Raw genomic sequence first — 18,204 nt, forward strand, 5'->3', positions numbered from 1 at the left:
AAGTAACTTGGGAAGTCAGTGTGTTTTTACAAGGTGATAAGAGAATTTTGCGCGAATAAAGTGTAAAAACATTTGACAGAATGCACTTATATTCTTTTAAAAGTAGCTTACAGCAAATTCTCTTCATCTTGGATATTTCCCTCTTTAAACATAGTTAGATAAAAGAATAGAAGTCGTGCATATACTGAAAGATTGAATCATTTTACAGCCAAAAAAGCTCGCATTTGTGTGTTAAATATTTTTCCGAAATTCTAAATTTATATCTACACTTCAAGTTTTTAAATCTGTATAAAATCGTATTATTTTCATCCCTTGCAGAAAGTCACGATGAAATGTTTACAGCTGATGCGCTAAGCTGTTGATCAAAAGGCTGAGCTAGCAATATTTACTTTTTGGACTGCCTAAAATGATTAAATCAACGGTAATTTTGAGCAAAATTGAGCAAAATGAGCTGTAGCGTCTCTTATATATATCAATATTTCATCTCCATAACTTTTTGAAATGCTTAGAAATATATTTGATCACTCTCTACAATCGAATTGTACATTCTGCAAAAGAAAAAGAACAACAACTAGAGCAGAGCTCGTGGCAAAGCCACGAGTAGGTCTTCCGTTGTTGCTGCGGGTTGAAAATATATGTGATATGGTGTCAAACGATTATAGTGACTTAACTTTCTGTTCTGCTTTTGTTATAAAAACGTGTTGTGATTAAAAGCCTGTATATAAAACGTGTTTTGAAAAAGAAAGGAAGAAAATGTTTAAGGAAAACTATTTGTCGAACACAGTTTAATCGTTTCAAAAAATGGGATGTTTAATGGCGAGTTAAATTTTCAAAGGGTAGCAAGCATTGTTATAAACAGTATGTACTCATGATTCATATCAGGAATTGTATTTTTTTTAAAAACAGAACCCGCCTACAAAACACATAACATTTTCTATGGGATAACTTCTTTATTTAAATCTTTCTAAATTTTTGAAGACTATGTGCAAGTTTAGAATTATTACGTGCTGACAAAATTTAGTAATTAGTCAAAATTGATGGCTTCTCTGAACTTTTCTACAGGGAAATGTGTGTCGTCTGATATTATTTAATGATACGAGTAGACTTGGACATTCAAAATAATATATAATCAGCTAAAAAAAAAGATCAGCGGGAGAATTTATGCAAAATCGAGCATCTAAATTTTACACCAGATGGTGCTGTTTCATTGAGACACCGCTATGTAACGTGAATTAAATAACCTTATTTACAGAAATGAATATTACTTCTCTCGACAATGCAATAATATGCAAAATCCTTATTTTTATGTCAGTGGGTTGACTAGTTAAATTGAAAAAAAACTTCAATTGCGCTTGCGTAAATTGGAATTCTGGGAAGGAATTAGACAGTCCGTGTTAGAGAAATTCGAAGAAGTTATGAAACTGGTCAGTTTCTAGATCAGACTGCGCATTGATGTATTAAAGGACTATCATGGGTATCGTCTGTACCCACGGTCCGAAATCCGAATGTGCAGTCATACATTGTATGTACATCGATACACCTTTACCTCCCCACCTACAGCCATACAAAGCAGGGTGCAACCTTCAGATACACGTGCATAGTATTATTATAGTTCTGGAAACTATTTATCTTGTATTTTAATATATTAGTATTCCACTGGCTGTAGCTAACCTTGTAAGTAAATTCAGTTGCATTACAACCTCATAATACACAACTTCAATTAAAAGGTTTTTTTTTTTTTATCAATTTTCATACAATTAGCAATATTAAAATAAAATCCCCAATAACACACATCTATCTCACTTAAGTGTAACTTTGAGAAGCGCATATATTTTTAAGAGGCAGATATGTCGCTATATTATAGTCCGCAAGTCAAGTGAATTATCATGGTCTTTCAAAGAAATAAGAAATCTGTCGACACTTGCAGAACTTTGATGATTTCTATGGCGATTGACTGCATTGCATAATGTAGTCGTATTTCCCAAGAACAAAATTTCCTTTGACTTCAAACTTTTAATTATAATACATAGCTTATTAATTATTCTGTTCATAACTATAGAAGTTTAGCGTGTTTAACAGGTTAATTTATTAGCCACATTCTCAGGTTACGATTTCACATCTTCAATGTGAAGATGATCGACTTCGAATAATAGTCTTATTGTTTATAAAAGCACCCTTCCAACTGTTACTCAATTACATATGTTCTGAGAAGCGACACAAGATTTTCGGTCGCACGTGGCGATTGAATTAACACAGACTGACCGAATAAACAAACGGGTGGGAAAATGAAACACGTTGAGGAGAAAATGTTACATTAAGAAGAAGTCACCAAAAATGATTTTCGACAGATCTGGATATCTTTTCGCCAATTTAAAAAAAATTCAGCGCGAGCACTTCTCAGCGGGGCGGGAGGACAGGGGGGGGGGACGCAGCAATGAGTTCGCTCCCACACTGAAACGAACAACCATGTAGGAAAAACTACAGAGTGATTAATATGTGACCGATATAACCTAATCTTAAGTTGTTTAAAAACCATGAGAATATTCTTTAAAATAATCATCAAATGCCTCAATTCAGGACAATTCAGGACATTCTTTTATCCTGCTAGCACCTACCGCAAACATGTAACATGGAACTTTGATTATAATTTGATTTGATTTTTAAACTACTTTGTATGCTATCGTATAATTAAATCAATGCTTAATCAACTGTACAAGTATAATAAATTTATCTTTTCATCTTAAACCTATATAATAGTTGAAAACATAATAAAATATAGTTCTGTCCGTGCAAAATATGAAACATGAACGCGTGATAAGGTACATGTAGAAAAACACGAGCCGACCGCGGATCACTTGTCCACTCACGCTGGATCTCCTCGGCCATATGCGAGGGATTATCATCATTTAATATTTTTTTTGGGGGGGGGGGGGGTAAAAATTTTTAGATATACAAACCAACCATTATTTTATGCCTGACAATGTTTCCAATTTGGAGTAATATTGTTCATTAATATTCACTTACACTCAAAGTTTTATTAAATAAATACAAGATAGACAAACTTTTATAACATAAATTTAAAACAGTTCTTGTATTTACGGCTATATAAACTCAAACACGTTCATATTCATCTAATTGTGCGTCGCGGTGTGCGAAACTTGTGTATTAGATAACCGCTTACCGCTAGGTAGTGCAGCCATGGCTGATCTCCTCGGCCGTGGACGAAGGATAGATTACGTAAAGGTACAACGCACAGACACGCACAGCTCAGAACCCAGGAAGATTTGAAAAGTTAGCAGTATAATGACCATAATCTATCAAATAGAAGTTCTTTATTTTAAACTTGAAACCCACAATTAATCTATGTCTGATATTGCTTTAGATTGAGAATGACATTGCTTTTATTAATTAACTGAACGATTTCTTAATTGTCACCTAATCGTTTAGTCCATAAACTTTTATGTGTAATCAAAACTAAAATAATTCTTGAGTTTGCGGCTAAATAAACTCATATTATAGAGACGGCCAACTCTCGTGTATTAGATAACCGCTGACCGCTAGGTAGCCCAGCCGCGACCATGGTGACCGATTTTCTCGGCCGCGGGCGAGGAAGAGTTTCGTTAACTTGGCCAAATTGCCACGAGTACTGGTCAACACGTATTACTTTTTACCCTCATATTATGCAATGCCCGAACACAAAAACAGTTTTATGAGATCAATAAAGTCACAAACAACATTTTTTGCAGTGACGTCGATATTGAAAAATTTACCGTTATAGAGTTATGAGGCAAAGACTTTTAAGGGATCGAGACCCCTCATTTTAGGGGCTAGCCCCTTTTTTATGGTATCAAATGAAAGCTCTTAATATTCTGCACAACTTTTGTTCTATATGTGACTAGAAAAAATTTACAACTAAAATGTTATCGAGCAAAGATATAAGCAAAATTTAACATTTTTTGAAACATAAATTTCGATGTAATTTTTTAAGAAGTAAACGTGGGTTAATCAAACATGTAAAACTAGGATGACAGCGTTCAAGATGTCTACATTAAAGATTTGTAAATAATAACTACTTGCTAAGGATCAGCTCCGAGACTTTGCAGGTACACGAGACCCACTTAAAAAAAATATTCAAAGGGGAATAACTCAAAACCGGAAGAAGCGATTTCACAATATTTTGTGCTTAGCCTATAGTAAGCTATTGTCATTTCCAATAAACCCTGAAAATTTGAATAAAATCTAATGACACACAAGCGAGATATTACAGTTTAAAGAAACGTCTAGAAGAAAAAGAAGAAGAAAAATAATATTGAAGAATTTCCAACAGAATCAGTACAAGGTCCTCTTGAAATAGATTCATCCAATATTTTCTTTAATAATAGAAAAAATACATGAGTTATGATTTTTCCTGAGCGGGGGGTATCAATTGTGTGCTTGCTCACAGTACCTCTAGTTAATTTTGAATTTAATTTAGATATTAAGGGTTGAATTCATTTTTTTTTTAGCTCAAATTAATGAAAATTATTGCTAAATTATGTCTTCGAAGTTTTGTGATAATATGACATTAAGTAAAAAAGCAATGGCAACAGTTTTTATATTTTTTTATTGACCCTTGTAGTCTTAATTATTTTAAGTAATATTCTTGCAATTGCTTGTTCCTCTAAAATTGATCATATTTTCACATGCTTCTTACACCCGTACATAGCGCTGTAATAGAAACAATTTTATGCATGCATAGTGCTGCGTTATCAAGAAAGCTGTGCTGAGTTGTCAAGAACCAATGCCATAGCTGTAGTCTAAAACTTAAGCCAACAAGTTTCGCTGCTATATGAAATGCAAAATATGGTCGACTAAGTTTTGGTGTATGTCCTTGGATTAGACTTAAGTTAGGCCAAAAATTTAGGCCTCTTTATGAACTGAGCCCCAGGGCTTTAAGACTCTCATAAGCACTGTGTTGTTCTGTCTCCCATCAGACACCACTTTTCCCAGTTACTGCGTACAGCGGGGTAGCAATGCAAGAGATATAAAACTGAAATGATAAAGACAGTTCAAGAAAATATCTTTTACAGCATAGCATTGAAATCTCATACCAATTAGCAGTAGAATCTCATACCATAGCATACAATCTCAAAGATTCTCATTTGTCATATCATACCATAGCATAATATACCATATCATAACATAAATGATTTTAACTCAGTTTTAAATGCTTTTATTTAAAAGAATAAATGTTAACATTGCAGATTAGTGGTAAAACTTTAGCCTCTTATCATTTTACTTTAAATTTTTGAAGCTCTTCTTTGAATTGAGGTGTGTTCAAATCTCATAGCATACCATATCATAGCATAGCATACCATAACATTAAGCCATTCATTAATTTTCAATTTCTCATAGCATAGCAATCAAATCTCAAAGCCTTAAATTGGAATCTCATAGCATATCATTAAAATCGCATACCATAGCATAAAATTGTAAAAGATATGCATGAAATGACTGTAACTAGCAAACCCTAAAACATCTCAGCACCTTAAACATTACAAGGCAAGGGCCAGTCACTGACTCTATATATTGGTCTCCCATCTCTATTCCACTCTCACTGATGGTTCAGCCCAAAAACTCAACCTTAGTCTTGAATAGCTCATACTTCCGAAGCTTAAATTTCAGACCATATTCTTGGAAGTGCTCAAACACCTGTCTCAAATTGTCCAGGTGAGCTTCTGGCTGTAGTCCAAGGCACTAAAACATCATCCAAAAAGGCTTTTTTCCAGTTCAGTCTGTGCAATACCAAATTTATTGCAGAGAATTACAAAGACCAAACCCTATCTTGGTAAACTCTTTCAACAGGCCATGTTTGGTGATAAATGCAGTTTTCTTCTGGTCATACAGGTGTATCTTGATCAGCCAGTACGCTGCATTGGCATCCTGCTTGGACAAGCAGCGGTTACTGCAGGTATCCATTAATGCTCTATAAGTGGCAACAGGTACGTGTCCTTGACAGTGACCGTATTCAATGCCCAGTAGTCGACACACCACTGAACACTCCCATCCTTCTTCCTGACCAGTACCAGTGCAGACGCCCAATCAGAGGATGATGATTGAATAACGCGGGCTTTGATCCTTTTCTCTAAATGACCTTCCTCTTCCCCCTGGAACACAGTAGGCGAGCATCTCCTATATCTATGTGAGCTCGATCTTGGTAGAATTACCAAGATCCAAATTACTGACTCCAAATACATTGGCATATCCTTGACTTCAGCTGGTGCATTTCTCTGCAGATCTTCAAGGAGTTTGACATGGTTGTTCTCTCCCTCAAGCGCCATGCGTCGCATGTCAGGATCAACACTTTGAACGGATGTTAGGAGATAGCCTTCCCTACCTTTGATATAGCTACGGTCTGTCATGTTCAACACTCACAACCTAGCATGGGTTCCCGCAAATTTTTTTGTTCTTAAGGCCACTATACCAGGCGAAAATATACCGTATTTTTCGGAAATTAAGTCGTTACTTTTCTCCCAGGCATGTGGGCTTCGCCCTATTTATGGTTTTTTTTTTTTTTTAAGTTTACAGTGTTAGTATATGAAATTTTGCAAAAATTCATGCAAACCTCCAAGAAAATTATGAAAGTTTTACTAGAATACTTGAATTTCTGTGTAAAAATGGTATGAATTTTTATCAATATACTGAAGTAATTTATCATAACAATTTAAATGTGAATAAATGTATTTCTTCTTAAATTTCTTACTATGATCTCTAAGCTGAATTATCTTTCGATCATTATTACATGCTAAAATGCATTTTGATCGTGTGCTTATGATAAACAGGAAATATATTTCACATGGTAAAAGTAAAATGAAAACCGCACATAGGGTAATTATGGGGAAAAAAATATCATCGGGTAGAAATAAAAAAAAAAAGATTTAATTTTATAATAGTGTGCATTTACAAGTTTATTTTTCAGTATATTCGAAATAAAACTCTCGATGAAATCAAAACCAGGTGTCTTTGAAATCAGTCTGGATAAGGCCTTACACAGTTGAACACTCGGCATGTGCTACTCATGCTCAGGCTTTGATATTAAGATCAGAGGTTGACCCATGTGTTATATACAAAGTAAAAAGTCACACAGAGTTGTGAACGATTATCACGATTATGTACATATTGTTTAAGCCATACAGAAAGACCATTCCAAAAATCTAAATAAATAATTACAATTAAGATAGATGGATGGTAACATTATCAGGTGAAATGAAATCTCCGGTGAACTTATTTATATGATCAACAACAAAGACACAAGGTTGCATGTGCTACCGTATTCATTCCTCCAGGCTAAGGTTACTAATTCTCGGTTAATATGGCAGGTAAGTAAACAATCTAAATTAATATAGCCGTACTGAATAAATTGGTTTGAAAATTTTGATGCAAATTCAGACATTTGCTTTCAATGTGTAAATTTTGTTTCCCTTTTGTTCCCTGTTTGTTTAAAACTGTAAAATAAAATAAAAGGCTAGTACTATGATAACGTTATATTCATTCAAAGTAGCGGTAATTTTTCGACCAATTCTCCGAAGTCAACCTATTTATATATTTTTTATTTTTTTTTGCTAAAAACGGGCTCCTTCGCCCTATAAACAGGATCAACCTTATTTTCAAAAAGTACGGTACTGGCTAACTCCAGTATAAAGTCTGGCATATCCCTTCCCAGGTCACAATCTGTGCAGTGTGCGACGGGATCCGCACCCAACGTGCTGAGACTGCATCAGTTATGGACACTGGCACACCAGTACTAAGCTAAAAGAAACCCTTTGCAGGATGAAAATGCTTCTCAGAATAGATTTCCTGTGAGCATGGGGTGCAGAAGTGGGTGTACAAAATCATAAGCCCCAATTCTTATTTTAAGATCGCTTAGGTACTGGGGTGTCATTTCTGCTCTTTCACCTGCAAGTCTAACATTAGTTTCTCTCACAATCGTAGGCTTGGGTCTTAGCCTTGCACTCATGCAATTTCCCGGAGATGATCATAATGTCAGCTGCTGTGTCAATAGTAGCATGAATCTCCTGGCCTCCTCCCGGACCTGACTGAGGGAAAAACATCGGTAGTGTTGATGGTCGGTTTAAGTGAGAAAGTCATCTCACCACAAGAAACTGTAACATGGGGTTTCAATCTTGTTTCATACTTGGTATCCCTGGGGTCTGAGCGTGGAGATTAAGAGTTATCCCGCTGCCTGCATGTACTTTGAACACTCTCGCCTCATTTGTCCCTAAAGCAGCTCCGACTCACATGCTTTCCTCAGTCATACTTTCTCCCAGGGCTGTGATCAAGACTCTTTTCCCTAGAGTTGCGAGGAAAACCACCTCCCCTAATGCTCGTCCTACCCCTGGACTAAGAATCGGAGAATTTGCTACTATGGCCCTGGGGTGAGCGAGAACTGTTTGGCTCATCCCTACGCTTGGTTGAGACTGATGTATCTGCCAATTGATGACGAACTACCACCCTCCAGCTGAGCTGGTAGGTCTTCACACACTTGATCGCTTTCTCAAGCGTATTCAGGGGATTATTAATGAGCTGCTGACCAGTTGAGCCTTACCATCATGGCACCCAAGTGCAAACCTGAGGATCAGCTGCTCCTGGAAAATTTCTTGTGAGGTTCCGCCATCAAAATATTCTTTCTAGGCAGTGTCCATGACCCGACCCCTCATCTGGTCTCTGGGCATTGGAGCTGAATTCAAACTTCGAGACAGCCCTCAATGAGTTCCCACTCTATTATGATCTTAAGGGGGGGGGGGGGGTTGTTGTTAAATTTACGTGATTGTACAATTCCCCCCATCACCAGCGAAACCACAAATTTTGTAATATTTGTAGTGTAGTGTAGTGTTGTAATATTTGTAATATTTTTACAATTAAAAATGTATCTACAATTGTAGTGTAAAATTTAATGTGATAATTCTTGATTTTTAAAAAAATGTTCAATGGTCATTAACTAAAAAAGTAGGTCATTGACCTACTTTTCTGAAAGTGGAAATTAAACTAAATAAACACTAAATTAAAGGTCTATATAATGATACAATAGATGGTTTTTCATTATCATCAGTGGATTTTATTTTTATTCTGAGTAAACGTCATCCTTAAACTTTAGTAAAGCTGTTTAAAATTAATTCTACTTTAACGTCACATGAAAATTTAAAACCTACGAGGGAGGGAGGAAAAAAATAAACAAACAAAAATTTCAAACAAGTGGGTATTTATTGAAAGTCACCCATTTAGTTATTAATACATCAACATTGTCGTATAATACACATGGTAGGATTCATTCCATGTTAAGTTTTGCATTTCCAAAGCAAATACTTTTGTGTAATTTATGTTTATATCCTTTCTGTGAGTACATTATATATACTGGACGAGAAGTGGAGTGACTTGTAAGCACATCAAATAGTACATCCAATGGATTTACATCAACCGAATGTTGATTCGCAACCGAAGGGAAAACTTTTTCTTTTCAGGGAAAATGTTGTGCAACACATGTGATTCACAGATTATCTACAATCAAAATGATGACATTATTTCTTACATTTTCATAATGACACATTTTAAAATTTAACATTTCAGAGTTGTGTTGTAAGATTCACTGTACCTACTTCTAAGAACTCAAGACAGGGTTCTTGAAAAAACTGCCACCCTACAAGTGTATTCCACTTCTTTCCGTTCTTCCACTTTAGCTGGGCCACCTGTTAGTTTCTTCCTATTATATAATTATGTATAAATGAATTATTATTTCTGAACATGTTATTAAAAATGTAGATACATTTTAAATGAAAGGGATTTGAAGTCATTATCGTGTCAGAACTCTTATCTAAATCAGTAAATTATGCTGACTTAATGCATAGCTTCACTTCAAGGTATTACATCCATAATTATTATTAAAAACAAAATATTGGTAGTTGGAAGACTAAAATCTAAGCATCCATCTAACTCCCCATTTCAAAAAAAGCGTTTGTTTCTTACTTTTATAGGGCATACATTGTACAATAGTAAATTGTTGATTTGATTCAGAAATGTTTACTTTTGTGAACCTAAAATGTCTATTGTCAAGTCATACATGTACATATAATATTTCTAATTTAAAGCTGAACACCGCTCGTAAATAGGCACCGTCCGCCATATTTCTCCCTCACTACTGTTATCCTTACAACCCATATATAAGCTGCAGACCTCTTAGCAGTTTAATTAAAGTATTTCACTGTAGAGGTCTCACCTGTGTGGACGTACATCTTGCCTCGCCGTGTTACTCGGTCGCGATGAAATTATCAAGTTTTACACACTTTTTTCAAGCCAGGAGAATACTAACATCAATTAAACTGGTCAAAATATGATTTACAAAGAGAATATGCACATAAAATAAGAATAAAATTCCAAATCTCACGAAAGGAATACTACACGTCTGCCACGAGTTCCAGGTGTGCAATCGGGTGTAACGAAATCGAAGGGTTTATATACCAGGTACCTGTGTGACGGTGCCTATATATTTACGAGCGGTGTTCAGCTTTAAGTGTTGTAATTTTATCGATATTTTAATAAATATTAAACAGAATAACTTGACTATTAATAGGGTTTGTCCCTAAACCACTTTATGAAGTTTATGAAGTTTGATAAACAAGCATGCGAGGGTTTTCTTTGTATTTTGCTTAAAAGGCTAGATAGACACACATACATACACACACACACACAACAGCGATGCTATATCCTCTTTGCAACAAATTGCACGAGGGGATAATAAAATGCATATATTTACATTCTACTGTGTTTTTCCATTAAATTCTGTGATCTTCAAATGCCTCAAAATGCAACAAGTAGTCAAAGGTTAAAATGACGAGTTTTATTATGACGTCACAAACGTTAAACACTGTAAACTGCAACGTCACAAGCGAAAATCGAAGTTCACGCTTGTGGCTGTTACTGTGGCTCTTCCATTAATATTAACTTACCCTAATTAGGGCTGAGCTATGTGATATTTTGCCAAATGATCTCTGTGTACATGATGTGTTTAAAATATGTTTTAAAACTACCAATGATTCAACTATTAATTGGTTACAATATAGAATTCTCCATAGAATTCTTCCTGTTAAATATTATCTTAAGAAAATCAGAATTACTACCTCTGACTGCTGTACGTTCTGTAATGATATGCCTGAAACTATAAAACATGTTTTTGCAACTTGCAAGAAAATCCAGCCTCTATGGAATGCACTTAGTATACTTATATATGAGAAATGCAACAAAAATGTTAATTTTGATGTTTGTAATGTATTATTTGGTGTTTACCCCCTTGTTTGGGAGAACAGAATTCTAAACTTTGTAATCCTATATACAAAACAATATATATTCTTATGTTTAAAACAAAGTAAGACGCCACATTTTTTAGGGCTTTTACACTATTTAAATCAAAGATACAAGACTGAAAAGTATATTTATATTCAGAAATCAGAAATTGATGAATTTGAAAAAGCATGGTCTCCTTGGATTGATTTTATTAATCATCTGGCAGTTTAGAATTAACATGTGTACAATAATGCATCAATTTAATATTTTTATGTTTTTTGTTTTTTGGTATTCTGTGTCTTTTTTCTTTGGTTTGTTTGTCTGGTTTTTTTCACATGGATTGCAGTTTTACTGCATAGGCATAACTATCACAAGCAACTACCCTACTCTTTATTTTATATTACAATATGGGATGAAAATGTGAGTATGTGAGAAGTGAGAGTGTAAATGTTTCATAGAATGATTTATATATTTAACCTTTGTTTACAATAAAAAAAAAAAAAAAACAAAACAAAAAAAACAAAAAAAACTTACCCTAATTAGGATAAGATAGGAATTTTAAGGTATGAATCACATTTGCAGACAAAGCAAGAAGTTAAAAAATGTAAATATAAGCATTAAATCATGATTTTTTGAAGTATACACTCTCATAACTGCAGTGGTGTGTGCATACAAATTTTCATAACGCGCTAATGCGCGTTACTCAATTTGTATGCACACACCGCTGCAGTTATGAGAGTGTATACTTCAAAAAATCATGATTCAATGCTATAATATGAGACTCCTTGACAAGTTTGTTTATGGGCTATGGTACTCAAGTGATCGTTAAGGCCACTTGTTTGTCATGTACATGATCATGTGCATTAATTATTTTCTACAAAACTATCTCTAATCAGCTGTCATTCAATATCACATGGAATGAAATCACATGGACCAATACTGGGGCCCCAAGAGGGGTTAAACATAGAAATATAGAGGGAAAATGTTTTAAAAACCTATATATATAAAATGATACAAGGAACTGTTCATGTGAGTGATCTGGTCCATGGGCCTCTTGTTTAACATCCTAAAAATTATACTGTAAAAACAATCTTATAACTTTGTGTTTTTTCTTTTTTTCTATAGGTACGAGTAACTTTCCTCAAAGTTAATGAGCCGTGTCTGGAGAAAATACGAAATATGCCTGTAAATAGACCAGGATCTGTAAAACTGAATGATGATGAACATCCAGTTTTTTTTTACAGTGAGCGATACAATTATCTAAAGCAAAAGGACAGGAAAACTTTGTTTAAAGCGTTACTGCTTATTAGGATGATGCAAGACAGATTTGAGGCAGGCAGAGGTGCTTCTAGATTTTGATCACTTTGAAGAGTCAGTTTGGGAAAAAAATCAAAACTCATAAATAGGTACCATAACACCTTACACCAGTTGCACACATAAAATTTGGGCCAATCTGTTGTATCTCTTGCGCAGTCTTATAATTTGATGTTACTTTTGCGCCAGTAAAAAGTACATAAAATTTGATAATTTCATCACAACCAAGTAACACTGCTAATTATGAACCCAGAAGAAGAAAATGTTTTAATTATATTTTAGAAATACAATTACACTTACCGCATGATTAATTTGGAAGACAAATTGTCAAGATTTTGACAGAATAAATTACTTTCAACATTATATTAGCTTGTTATCAAATTTTAGAGAAGAACAAAAATAAGCAAAATGTTTCTTTTAAAAAGTTCTACATCGAAGGAAAATCTTGAATCATTCCATCTGGAGCAATTGATTGTATTACAAGTTTTTCCTTTAAAAATCAAATCAAGAAAGCATTCAATAAAATGAATAGTAATAAAACAATACCTGTTTTATTTAGCCCCCTTTTTGCTTTAAATTTCATAACCATTGCTCACAAAAATGGTTTATTAGAAGAGACAGAAAATTTTATTGAGGAATTTTTTTAAGATGTCACATTTTGATCTAATTTAAAATCAAAACTCTCATCTCCTTTATTTATGTGTCATAAACCTTCATGTTTCAATTATTTAAGTTTCTTCAATTAGAAAAATGCACTTTGCCTCATTTGAAACTAGTCTTGCAGGGATATTAGTCCCAGACAGCTATAATATCTACTTGAAAAATGTGCATCTCTTAGAAGTGGACGATAATTTCTATACATATCATTATTTGTTGCTTCAATACTATTTAATGGCATACCAAAATTTCAAAATGAGAGTGCAATAAAACCTGATTTCTGGTTTTGATATATTGAATGTCATTTATCAAATAGAATCCATTTTAGCTCACATGATCTAAATGCTCAAGTGAGCTTTTCTGATCACTTTTTGTATGTGTTCATCTGTCTGTCCGTTGGTCTGTAAACTTAATGTTTTTCACTTCTCTCCAGAACCGCTGGGTCAATTTCAACTAAACTAGGAGCATTAGTCAGTGAGGAGAATTCAAGTTTGTTATATTATAGGTCCATGCCCTCTTTCAAAGGGAGATAATTAAAATAATTGATTGTGTTTGGTAATTTTCATTTGGCCAGAAAAGCTGCAACTTGTGTGGAATCATTCTCAGGTAGTGTAGATTCAAGTTAAATCATGATCCTTGGGGGTAGGGTGGGGCCACAATGGGAGTTAGAATTTTTACATAGGAATATATAGAGAAAAATCTTTGAAATCTTCTCAAGAACCAATCAGCCAGAATATCTTATTTTGTGTGGAAGCATTCTTGGTATATTATGGTTTGTGTAAATCATGAACCTCAGAAGTTGAGTAGAGCCACATTGAGGGTTCCAATTTTTACATAGAAATATAAACAGGGAAATCTTCTCCATAACCTTTGGCCAGAAAAGCTGTAACTTAAAGTGTGGAAGCATCCTCAAATAGGGTAGATTGAAGTTTGCTTAAATCATGATCAGGGTTGGGGTCAATTTGAAATGTAATTCAATACTTTCAAATACATTGATAATTTTTTTAATTACTTCTCATAAACTTTTGACCAGAAAAGCTGTAACCTTTTGGAAGCATCCTCAGGAAGTGTTTGAAATGGAAGTTTCAAATCATGATCCCAGGGGGCAGGGCGGTGCTGCAATGGAGGGGGTCTTGCTTCACATTGGAATTTTTCAAAAATTATTTTCAAAGGTTGAAAGTCTCATGTAGGTTTATATATTTATTAGCAACTGTTAAAGACATTCTTAAAAACTGAAATGCTTAATTAAGGAATGAATTCAATATTTATTTGTTTTATACGATATAAAATGGTTTGGGGCAGTTTACACTTTATAAACCACGGTTTATAAAAAAGCATAAACTGTTTCAAACCATTTTATATCGTATAAAACTAATAAATATTGAATTCATTGCTTATAATTTAATTTGTTTACTCTTCATTGTAGATAAAATGGTCATTTGACCTTTAAAATGACGTGAAATTGTAAAAAAAATTCAAAGTAACGTAACATCAGGCGTATTCATACGTTGTTTATGTTAGTCTTACTATGACGTAGGCTACTTTCTTTATACGATATAAAATAATTTCTTAGCCAATCAGAGAGCGCATTACAAGCAGAATTAAATTATTATGTGATATTCCTATAAAATCATCTAGTTACAAAAAGGGGTTAATATTTGACAAAATAATATCTGAGAAAAATTTATACATTATCTTTTTATACAGGATATATTCTACTCCATTTTCCATGTATTTTGTACATGACTCCATAAAGCTGATTTTATTGTGTCTATTGTTGCTAAGGTGAGCGATGTGGCCCATGGGCTTCTTGTTCTGTAATGTTCTTGATACTTGCGTGTATTTGGTATTGATAACACATGCTGGTAGTGTTTATTAAAGGTAAGATGGTAAGCATGCTACAATTTATGATTGAAATACACATATTACATGTCTTGACCCATTCTAATTTTCTTAAATGATAAGTTTTAAGTTAATGATCTAAGACAATAGGTGTTAATTATTTTGGCTGAATACATAATGTAGACCGCAAATCAGTTATTAAGTAGATGTTAGAAATTAATTTCTGTATTGTAAAATTTTTGATGTATTTTAATCTTTTCCAATTGAAATTTCCCTATTTAAGACTGTGCCAGTAAGTATCTATATCGTGTATTACCTTAATTATATATTGTACTTGTTATTTTTTATTTTTGTAAGACATTTTGATATTTATTTGATTTAAAATCATTGTTTATAATGAAATGAATTAAAATAATGGACTTGATTTATACCTTAATTAATTTATTTATACAGTAGTTGTTTTCATTCATGACATTTTTACCAAACTATTTTAGACTATGTGTGCCTACTTGAATATGCTCTTGAATATGCTCAATTGTACCCAGATTTTTGAAGGGTTCATTTTCTAAACATGAGTCTTCATTGACTATCAATTCATTTTTAACTACCTTGATTGAAGCATAAAAAATGGAATTTGAATTGTATTATAATATCATTATTGATGATGAAATATTTAATAAACTTTATTTCAAAAATGCACCTCTTTGTTATAAATTATATGTCACAATTTTTACATAGTAAATTGTTTAATTTTCATTGGATCGTTTTACCATGAGTTGTAGATATTCTGCTTGACACTGTGTTAAAAAAGCAATTATGGTATGACTAGTTATGATAAGACCAAATTTGTAAATACTCATTACTTATGGGTAAATTAATTTTTTCATCTTTTTCATCTAAATTAATTTTTTCATAAAAACATACCTATACTAATACAGTAATATTAAGATTGTTTGATATGTGTGTTTGAGATTATTTAAAGTAAATCCACCCTCCTGTAATGTCATACATTTTACACAAACCATAAATTCATTAAAATTCTTGCAAGTAGATTTGAATTTCTATGTTATGATAGGTGCACATCAAAAACTCAAATCATTGTTCACTTGGAGATATTTAATAAGCGTTTTTCATCCCTATATTTGACATAATTCAATAATGACAAAGGGAAATAACTCTTTTTTACTTTTCTCTATTAAGTGATATATCTAAATACTATAATTTTTCTAATGTAAACAATTTTTTTTCTTTTTTTTAATTAATTTTACTTTTCTGGCAAAGTAAGCAATAAAAGTTAAACAGACAAACAAGTATCCATCCACTTATATTTAATTTTTAAACAAAAAAAAGTATGATTTTCAGATGATAATTTCAGCCTTTGGTTTTTATTACCTTACATCTTAAATAGTATGGATTCATATATATTTTATTTATTTTTTGATGAAATTCAAGTCCAATAAGTTAAAATAAAGTTAAGTTTTTAACTTTGAACCCATGATTTTATAGGTACGCTGTTACCTTAATATGAGACTGAAAAAACACTTTGCAGTTGTTGTTAAACATAAGAGAGGTTATTAATACAGTGGGGCCTCAGATATCCGGACGCCAGATAACTGGACGTTTCAGTTTACGGACGATTTTATTTGGGAACAGACTTTATTATATGTTATTTTGTCTCATTTATCCGGAATTCCGCGTTCCGCATCCGGACCGTCTGTTTTTACCACAAAACACTGATTTATTACTAATCTTACTTCATTTAACCGGACGGTAAAATTTGATGATGCCCAACTCAGTACAAAAGATTACCCCTGTCAATTAAGTTTCACACCTTTTTTACGTGCAAGACCCTCATGAGTAGCTTGTATAAACACACTGAGTTCCCAAATCACTTTCAAAAATTGGAAAATTGCGAACAGCAGTGTATCACACACATATCACACTTGGACACAAAGAATTTAGCTAGGTTCGGTTATCATTATTGTCCGGTTAATATTTCATGACAAAATAATAAAGCAGTTCTTTATATCTAAAAACGTTCATAACAACAGACAACTCTAGTATGTGTTGCTATATGATATGAAAGGCAAAATAACCTAGTATCAACAATGGGAGCCAAATATTATATTGTATACAAATACTTTATCATTCATGTCAATAATAGACATATTTCAGATATCCGGACGCTTCACCTATCCGTATGATTGGACTTGGGAACGAAAGCGTCCGGATAACTGAGGCTCCACTGTACTGGTAAGTAGTTTAACCTAAAAAAAAAAGAATTCCTTAAAAATTTTGAAAAACGTACAGTTTCTTTCAATATAATACCATTAAAACCTTTTCATGATTTCCATATTACATAGTTTTATAGACTAGATGAGAGTTATATCAATGTCAGACTTCCCCTTCGGTTAATATACTCTCATCAGGTCTATAAAACCATGTATAAATCGATATCAAAAGTCTATAATTGTTTAGTTATAAAAAATCGAACAATAATTCTCTTCAAAAGTTTAACAGTAAAATATTTATATCAAAATGTAAAGACGTTGATTTCGCTATTGTGAAGTCACAATGTTGCACATTCCAAAACCAGTATTTTTTAATTTTTGTCATAAAAATCTATTTTTATTATAATGATGTCTATAAATTTCTATTTTTTTAATATAGTAAGATCTATAACAGAATTTCACTCCATTAGCACTCTGAATTTCTCTACGTTGGACTCAAATGAATAGCCAATGAAATATCGCATTTCTTAGCTTGTTTGCCTATGGCTTCAACTGAAATCTTCGCTGGATAACGCTTTATAAAATTTGTCGTTGATCATATAATATAATTATAATTATTGCTGGGTTTTTTTTATAAATCAATACAATGATTTAGCTACCCTCGAAGTACAATATTTACCTCTCCTCCAGCTCGGTGAAAATTGAACTCCTCGGATAGCTAAATAATGGTATTGACCTATAAAATAACAGCAATAATTGTATAATATTGGAACTTGGTGCATGACTTGGGAAACAAACTCCATAATCATCATAACATGGCTGCCTTTACAATAGTTAATCTTTGGTG

General features: G+C 33.1%; 1 protein-coding gene across 3 annotated transcripts in view; it reads left to right on the forward strand.

Annotated features, from left to right (window-relative positions):
* The window catches only part of LOC136271362 (uncharacterized), a 47,383-nt gene extending 31,558 nt beyond the window's left edge, over positions 1 to 15,825 (forward strand). For all 3 annotated transcript variants that reach the window (XM_066071279.1, XM_066071280.1, XM_066071281.1), the window contains one exon: positions 12,439 to 15,825. In XM_066071279.1, coding sequence (XP_065927351.1) covers positions 12,439 to 12,672 — 234 coding nt within the window. In that variant the 3' untranslated portion in view covers positions 12,673 to 15,825. The remainder of the gene's footprint in view (positions 1 to 12,438) is intronic.
* The last annotated feature ends 2,379 nt before the right edge of the window (positions 15,826 to 18,204 follow it).

Source organism: Magallana gigas, chromosome 9 (genome assembly GCF_963853765.1).
Source record: "Magallana gigas chromosome 9, xbMagGiga1.1, whole genome shotgun sequence".
Classification (NCBI taxonomy): Eukaryota; Metazoa; Mollusca; class Bivalvia; order Ostreida; family Ostreidae; genus Magallana; species Magallana gigas.